The following is a 9,162-nucleotide window of genomic DNA, read 5'->3' as shown; positions in this document are numbered from 1 at the left end:
AACCCCTTCCCCTTATTCCACCTAGCTTAGCACTTTCTACTTTTGTAATTTTTGTTTTACTTGCTTGTAAGCGCTTTGAGGACCAGGAGAAGCGCTTTATAAATGTAATGTATTATTAAATTAAAATAGCCTACGAACAGTGTATTCTCAAAGGATTGAAGCATTGGCTACTTATTTCTTGATGTTTTGAGCATTAAGCATTCTGTTATTAATGTTTTCAATAATGTACTATCATCTCAAGGACCCCTTGTGTGCTGCTTCTATGTATTTCAATCAGGAGAGACTTCATTTTGTTTAAAGAACATTTATTGACACATGCCATACGATAAATGTTAAGTCTTTGGCGATTAGAACCCGATCCTGAAATGGTATATCTAAAGGGGGAAAGGGAGCCGTGAGCATATAGGGAACCCCCCCCCCAATATGTGAAAGACAACGCCTGTGATGAGCTGATTATATGCAGCTGCGGAGTGAATGTATATATGAACTTGCGTTGAGCTTCATTTTACATCAATATGCAATTCACCTGTGAAATTAATTGCCAGTGGCAATAAAACAATGCAACAATCCTTCAAGTAAAAAAAAATGTAAGTCTGTTGCAGTTGTTAAACTGTTGCACTTTATTAATTCCATACAAACACCAAAACATTTATTGTTTTGTTTGGCAATGGGATTTGCATGGGGTGGGAATCAGGCTGCTTGCCAGGATGGAGGCCAAGACATACCACTGAGAAAAAAATAAAATAAAGGGAGGGTGAAGAAGAATTAGTGAGCATTAATACACATTCAATTGATTTTCATTAGGCTACTTTAAAATGTTTATAGTGTTTTATAAACGTTTGAAGACAAGTGCAGTGTTGTATGAAGTATTTGGTATTCCACTGTATGGATGCAGCGATTAACCAATGTCACTTTTAACAGTTCAGCTACACTGAGTGTTTTTGTTCTCACTCTCTAAACAACTACATTATGGTACGTTAAGGTTCCTTACAGCAACTGTTGCTCATTGAAAAATATGGAAAACGGGTTAATCGGGTTAATAAAGGTAAATAGGCACAGCAGCTGAAAATGCCAAAATGTTGTGGAAAAATCCTATAAGACCTCTAATTATAAGAACATATTCATCCATCCTTAGTGTAATAATTGTAAAACCCTGACAAAGGTGATGTTTCCTCAGACTATTATCATAGCATCAAAATGTAAAATCATTGCATCCCTAGAGCCTTACAGCAGAACATTTCAAGTGAATAATAACTACTCCAACAGGCACATTGTATTCCAAGATAAGGGATCAAATAGCATTTGATAGATAACAAACAGTTTGATGGTGGGTGGGTGCTGGGAGCCTGGTGTGGTGGTGGGTGGGTGCTAGGAGCCTGGTTTGCCGGTGGGTGGATGCTTGGAGCCCGGTTTGGTGGTGGGTGGGTGCTTGGAGCCTGTTTTGGTGGTGGGTGGGTGCTAGGAGCCTGGTTTGCCGGTGGGTGGGTGCTTGGAGCCTGGTTTGGTGGTGGGTGGGTGCTGGGAGCCTGTTTTGGTGGGGGGTGGGTGCTTGGAGCCTGGTTTGGTGGTGGGTGGGTGCTTGGAGCCTGGTGTGGTGGTGGATCTGCTGTTTCCTGTGGTTGCTGTCTATGGGTCATGGGTGATGGATCACATGGCACCAAATTTAAGATGTAGCTTACATCGGGCAGTTGGTTGGGTGGGTCTTGGAGTGGTGTTGGTGTGTCAGGGTTCTCCTCTTGGTCTGGGTTGAGTCTTGTCCAACCTACAAAGGGTTTGTAGTACAAATCTGTTTAAAAGCCCACATATTTATTTATTTATTTATTATGTATAATACCATAATGTTGCATTGGTTAGTTATCTGTTCATATATAATATATTTATACATATCTACATCTGTTTATACAACCTTTTCATCCATGCCTCCCCATATTAGTATTTCATTTTACTGTCTGTCTTATCTTATTCTATTTTATAAGTATATATTGGACTTATTCCTGCATGTTAGTTTTGCACCTACGTTTTTGGACTAGTTTCTTCTTGCACTATTTTATTTCTTCTTGTACTATTTGTATGCTGCATGGTTGGAGGAGCCTGGGAGTTAAGATTGTCCACGCTTTAGCGGTGCATATGACAATAACACCTTTGAACATTGAATGTTTGAAAACAGGAACATGGAATACACACACATACATTATAAAATATGAAATTAGGCCAATGTGCAAAACATGCAAACAAAGGCAACCCTAATCAAGCTAAACTGTAAAAAAAAAGATTGATTGAGTATGATGTCACCCACAGGTATCTGCTTGGCATCAGGGCAGAGGAGCATGAGAAGCTGAGGGTTGTCCACAGAGCCACTGCTCAGTGCAATTTATTTGAAGAAGAAACACATTTTTTTTCTGATTGTGTGACTGTGACTCTGATTGTGGTGGATGATGTCCCAGAACACTTGTCCCCTCTTAATTCTTACTTTCAGGGGGTCCTAGCAGTGCCAGTGGTCCACCATGCAGCATTACGAGTATCATACAGTAATTAAATGTTTACAGCAATCAAACTGATGGCTTCAGTCAATGGTATCCCCCACACTGGGTTATTATTGGAAAATGGAAGTTTGATAAGTGAACAAAATGTATTTATTTAAGTTTTGGCCTGCAATATAATTAGGACTCATAGGCTTTATTATATGTATAATGATGCTTATAACATGTATTTCTACAATCTGGCTTCAATTCACCACCTCACCATCTGCATAGACAATTTCCCCTGTCATCATAATCTTCTGTCAATTAAAAAAAATATATAGATTACAACTTTTGCATGGGAAGTGGCATACACCTCTTTCAAGCCCTGTTTTGTGCATACATAACAGTTATAAATGAGACCCCAGCTCTTTAAAATTACTCTCTTTGTTGCTTTGAAATAAACAGGACAAATCAACACCACACATTTTATAACAGATAGTCAATATATGCATGAGTGACTCGTGCAGATGGTTATTAAATAAATGCAATCTCACCTGCAACCATCAGCTTGAAAATGGCCTCCACATTGTCGAGGCATGTCTTGGCTGATGGGCTAAGCTGGGCATGCATGGGCATCAAAACCTTCATTTTAGATGTCCGTGGCACCCTTTTGGTAGGGGGATACGCCAGCAGCAGCAGGGGCTTCAAGCCAAGGGCATGCAACTTCTCCAGCTAGGAAAATAATTGTTGAGAGGTAGAGAAATCAATTAGATAAATACACAACACTGTTGTTTACATTTGAATTGATCCTAATATCCTGGCATCATAATAAAAACAATGATTTGTTCATAATGTTTTGTTGGATACATTTGGGATTTTTAACTTATGAGACACTTCCTAAACTTCCTACACATAAATAGTTAATTCTGTTTGAAAATCATTAATCATGAATTATATTCTCAATAATGATACAATTAATACTGTGGATGTGAAGCAATACCAGTTCATTTATAATCCTCTGTCAAAGTAATAAAACTACTTTTCACACTTTTGGTGAATGAGATAATTCTGTAAACTACATACCAGAAGGGCGGCGTCATCAAGAACGTGGGACTTGATTCTGTTTTTAGTCATGGATGACAACCACTGCTTCTGCTGGCTTTGGAATTTGTCCATTTTCTTTTTGAGTCTCACATTGTTTGGCTTTGGATGTTCACATAGTGGGCAGATTTAATTTCCACAGTAAATATTTTCTCTACAGTTTGGGCAGGTCTTTTTTTGTGACCCTCCAGCCATTTGTAGCAGTGAGAGAGTGATTAAAAGAGAAAGTGAGAGAGTGATTGAAAGAGAAAGTGAGAGAGAGTGATAGAAAGAGAGACAGTGAGAGAGAGAGTGGCTCTTAAAAGTGCTGTTGGTTTTATATGTGTGTGTGTGTGGATATGTGTGTGTTGGTGATAGTAAGCATTGTAATGAAGCTGTAAAACAGGAAAAATAAATTGGATTATTTAGAATAACAGTTACATCTGTGCAATACTCTATGTAATAATAATTAATCTGTGCATTACTCTATATGCAATACAAATTAATCTGAGCATTACTCTGGCACACATTATGCATTTATACTGTGCATATCAGTGTTTCCCCTACCATTGTCTTGGAGGGGCGCTGCGCCCCGACAACGGAGCCCCGCGCTCCCCCTTAAATTCAAGGTGTTTAAAAACACTTTTTTATAAACATTTTTTAATTTATATATATATATTAGGGATGTGCATCTCCATCACTGAGGCCGATGCGATGCGCATCTCGATACGTTACCACGATACGATACATTAACGATACCTTTGAAACACCAGGCGATGCGATACGATACGATTCACCCCTGTTGCGATACAGTTCGATACGATTTGATTCAACATTATGCGATCCGGGGCGATACGATGCGATTCAACACGATGCAAAAATAATGATACTTCAATATGGTACGACAGAGGATTTTTGTTTTATTCCTTATATGCAGCAAATCATACATTAACAAAAAAGTGCTTTACATATTTGGTACTGCACATCCCATCATGCCGTTTATTTTTTTACCTTTAAAAGCTCTCCAGAGTACAATTGTATAACACCTCACAGTTAAACAATGTAAGGATGCATTAGTCATGATTAACAATGTGCAAATAACAGCTACCATAGAGCAATGCCCATACAGCTGCCAGCCTGATGTGCTTAACACTCAGAGGCTAACACACCAGTGAGCAGAAAGCATTGGTTTCTATCTGAACAATAAAGAAAACAAATAACCTTTCACAAACAGGTATTTCATAACTGCTTACAGTAAGGAAGACATTTAAATTATTATTGGCCGTCACAGGCTGCTGTAAGCTAAACACCTCTCTCTGACAGAACGCCTCACTGAGTGATTTAACTCATATGTCTCACTTTCAGGTTTCTCTTTTCAGCCGCAGACCCCATGTCGCCTCTTTATGTGCGTCGCTAAGTTCCTCGTACTACTTGTGTACTTTAAAGCGGCTCGGCATCGTTAACAATTTGCGAGTGATTTTTCAAGTTGACCGTCTGTAGTAATAGTGCCGCGCACATATACCATCAGGACGTTACTGATGGGGTGCGGCTGCGGAGTGATACTGTGTGTATGCAAGTCCGCATCTAGGACGGATCTATGTATCATGGCTGTAGACCTGTTAAGTAATAAAGATACCTCATACAAAGGTCTACGGATACCTTATTACTCTCCATGACCTGCGGTCAACTATATAGCATAAATGACTATTACACCGTCTTTCTTGAACAATCCGAAGTGTTGCCAAACGTTTGATTTGTAGGTATTTTTCGCTGCGCTGTGTTTCTCTTTCTCCTCAACTTCCGTGTGTGTTGATAACTGAGACTCTCGTTCTCCGTAGTGGCGAAGCAAATATCAAAGATCGTCTCTGCTGAACGTTGACAAGATAAGGGGATTTTATATGAATGAATCGGTTTTTTACCGATGCAAAGACGCTACGCAATCGATGCATCGCGAGTTCAACCCAAACTGTAGCCGATGTGCACTCTTTCAACCGGTGCACTCGCATCTTGAACGTTTATGCCGGTGCACCGATGCGAATCGGTGAATCTTAACATCTCTAATATATATATATAGCACCAAATTGCAACTAATCTATATCTACTGTCACTTTTCACATTGAACATGTGTTCTTTTATTAAATAAATTAAATGCTTTCATTTTAAGTTGTGAGTTTAGTGTTTTTGACCCTAAGGAACATTGATGCATTAATCAATAACAATAATCCACAGCTCCTCTCTCCCCTCAGCCAGCACCCCCCCCCCCCCCCCAAAGCAGTAAACCTATGGGAAACACTGCATATTGTTATATTATGCACATATTTTTACATACTTGTTTTTCTTATATCTTCTACTATATATTTTTAATTCTACAATGTAACAATCCCAATTTCCCCCGGAGATCAATTAAGTATTTCTGATTCAGAGTGGGACATTGGGTGGTCCCCACTGGCCAGTCAAATCCTCTGGAAAAACTCCAGTTCCACAGTTTTGTTCCACTCAATCGCCGATGCCCTTTAGCCACTATTAAAACTCTGTGTTGAACAGTGTCTTTACAACACATGTGCTAATACATGCATTTAAGCATTTCTTTCTAGCAGGCACCTCCACTATCAAACTGTGCCGGTGACAGCTAATGTCATGTAGCTGTATAAACTATAAATGCTATCCAGCTAAAAACTTTGAGCGGAAGGTTGGAGACCGCTAGTAGCTGGTAGGAGGACGTGGCCGCTACAGTAGGTTGCGCGTAGCCTATTGTAAAAGCTAAACACACTACAAAACTCAACCTAATATCCAGGAATGAAACGCTATAGAGACTTTGCTACAGTGGAATAAATAAAAGCAATATTATTTCGTGTTTTAAAGAAATAAACTCCCCTTGATTTTAGATACTTACTGTAGTCCGTTGTCAGATGAAATTAATGAAATTGAGTTGATTGTGGGTAACGTAACGTGGCTACGTCACGTTGCCGTCAAGCGCGACGTAACGTTGCCATGGTAACGACGGAATGTTCTTCTGGTTTATTGTTGCTATAATAAAAATGATTATTATTACTATTAAACAAAAAGCATTTAAAATACAGTCAGTAGCCATCGTCATTCCGATGTGGGGGGAGTGGTTTTCACCATCATTATCATCATTATATATTTTTTAAATGACTAATATTGGCCTACAATAGCCCTTTATAGATCAAATAGGAATATAATTGTCTTTTAAATAACGTAAACTAAAGGGAACAATCTATTTGACACAGCTGAAGCTCTGGCCTTCCTTAAAAAATAACTAATTTAATAAAAATCACAGTTGTATTACACACAATGCACTGTTTTTTGAGAACACACATTTGGTAAATAATGCACCATAATACATTCTGATGAAAAATAAAATGATTATGAATACAAATAAAATAAAACAAGCCTCCCGTGAGTTACTAAAAGCTATAAAGTAGATTTAAAAAACGTTTTATAGAATAAAAAGCTCACTGCAGGACGTTGTAGAAATGCGTGTGTGCACCACGACAAAGGAGCTTCATTCACTTTACATTGGCGTTGTTTGCGTGGTGCCGACACGTAAATGTAACAAATGTTGTGACTCCACCACGCAATGCGGTGTTAAGGAGTCGTGGTGGAGTCACGCATTCTGGTGAGATCAAATAAAAGCAATAATTGTGGCTTGCTATTGAGTAAGAACATGTTTTCATCAACCACACAGCTTCCGGTCTTCCTATAACACGTAATGTCGTGAGACTACCAATAGAAATACATTGCTTTTAAAATCGTGCTGTGCAACACGAAAAAATGGGGAAAATCGTGTTGGTGAACACTAATCAATAGATTAAAAATCGTGTTAGTGAACACGAAATGCCATGAGACTGGGTTGGTTCTGCAGTGAACGAGCTGCCGTGAGCCCCTCAGCCATCCCTTACTACTCACAGGCGCGCAGACTCACAGTTGCCTCCCGCAGCAGCTCAGCTGCAGTCAGAGTAGAGAGGAGTGTTAAATATGTTCTTTATTCTCGCGTCCAGGAGAGAAGCTTTAAAATGAGACTAAATGGAGTCTCTGAAAAGATTCAAATGGGATACTTTAATTAAAAAAGGCGCGGTAGTGTTACAGACAGAATATTGTTCCGGCAGAAAACAGCTGTGATCTGGCTCTCCTGAGCAAGAAGAGAAGAGACCGGATCTCTCCTCCGGCGCTGTTATATATCCTCTGCTGGCTCCTCCCCGCCAGCCGGCTCGCCTCGTCTCCAATGTCCGTTATTGCATTTAAACAGAGGATAGGTTCTTTTCACATTCAATATGCTTAACACGCCGTTTCTCCTCATATTCTCTTTCATCACTTTGCATTTAACTCATTCTAAACGCTGTAATCAATACTCTAAACAATACTTCTCGGCTCGTTTGGTTTCCGGTCATTCCGGATGTTGTCACATGCTACTCTCGTCTGTAAACAATAATGTATTCAAATAAACTGTACTTTCATTTAATATTCAACATGGTAGTACCTCGACATCTATAGTTGTAGTGTTAAATCCGTAGGTTTCGGTTTGCACCACTCCATATCATTTCGCTACTGAAAGCAATTCTCGAACCCTGAAGGCAAGAGAGACTGAAAAGAGTCAAGGGAAGCTTATAAAAGTTAACAGCATTTAATTACACAAAATATGCGGTGGTGTACAAAATGAAATGTGCGAGTGGAGGCGCTCTCCACATCCGACCGGTCAGTTCAGGTCAGGGGGTCGAAGAGCTCAATTCTTGGCTTGCTCTTCCTGTTGTCATCTGAGGTCTTCTCCTATTGGCCGGCGTTGTCGGGGGGCGGGTCCAATGCAATTCCTGCCTTTTTCTGTAGCTAAATTGCATCATTCTAGCGTCTGTGGTTATTTAAACATTCCCTGCTACACATTATTCAGCGTCAATAAATGAGTGCTAATCCCAGTGTGCTCAGTGTACAACATCACATGTCATTTCACCTTGGTTCAAGGTTTGAAATCGTATGATTCCGCCAGATGCTAAATGCTAACCGGAAGTGACGAATTTTCAGAATAAAAGTGTTAAGCTAATAGTGAGAACTTCCGGTTTTTCAGAATAAAACTGATTTAAATCAAATAGTGTATTTAATTCAAATTACGCCATATCAACATTGATTTTAATTTCTAACACTACTCAATTCACCTCTTTAGGAAATCGTATATTAGCCACATGCTAAATGCTAACCGTAGATGAAGGATTTTCAGAATAAAAGCTTAACTGCTTGTGCACAAGAATTTCTGGTTTTTCAGTATAAAAGAGCGTTTAAACTGACGGTATGTTTAAGCTACATTATACCATCAAAACATTGATTTTAATTTCTAACAGGAGACAGCCACACTCTCCCGCGTTGAGACAGCTTCAGTCATTTAATCACCTCGTCCACTGTGTGTGTGCCTCTCTGTGACAAGCTAAACATCCACGTAGGTCATCATGTCACAGTCTAAACTGTATTCACAAAAGTACAGAAAGGAGTGGGAATCAAACACTGAGTTTAAAGGATGGTTGAAGACATTTATTGGAGATGACAAACGGGCATATATTGCCTTTATTGTAAGGGATATTTCTACTAAAAACTACTAAAACTATTTCTACTT

General features: G+C 39.3%; 1 protein-coding gene across 1 annotated transcript; it reads right to left on the bottom strand.

Moving 5' to 3' along the window:
- Positions 1-361: 361 nt before the first annotated feature.
- LOC307040261 (uncharacterized protein) lies at positions 362-4,153 on the bottom strand. Its single transcript, XM_079682927.1, has 5 exons — positions 4,110-4,153; positions 3,546-3,665; positions 3,017-3,194; positions 1,319-1,762; positions 362-727 (listed from the first exon to the last, which is right to left on the bottom strand). Exons 1-5 carry the CDS (start codon positions 4,110-4,112, stop codon positions 624-626), a joined length of 849 nt encoding a protein of 282 aa, XP_079539053.1. The 5' UTR covers positions 4,113-4,153; the 3' UTR covers positions 362-623.
- Between the last annotated feature and the right edge of the window lie 5,009 nt (positions 4,154-9,162).

The sequence above is a fragment of the Notothenia rossii genome, assembly GCF_949606895.1.
Source record: "Notothenia rossii genome assembly, chromosome: 1".
Taxonomy (NCBI): Eukaryota; Metazoa; Chordata; class Actinopteri; order Perciformes; family Nototheniidae; genus Notothenia; species Notothenia rossii.
Note: the sequence above shows the minus strand (reverse complement) of the source record. Positions and strands in the feature narration are given on the sequence as shown.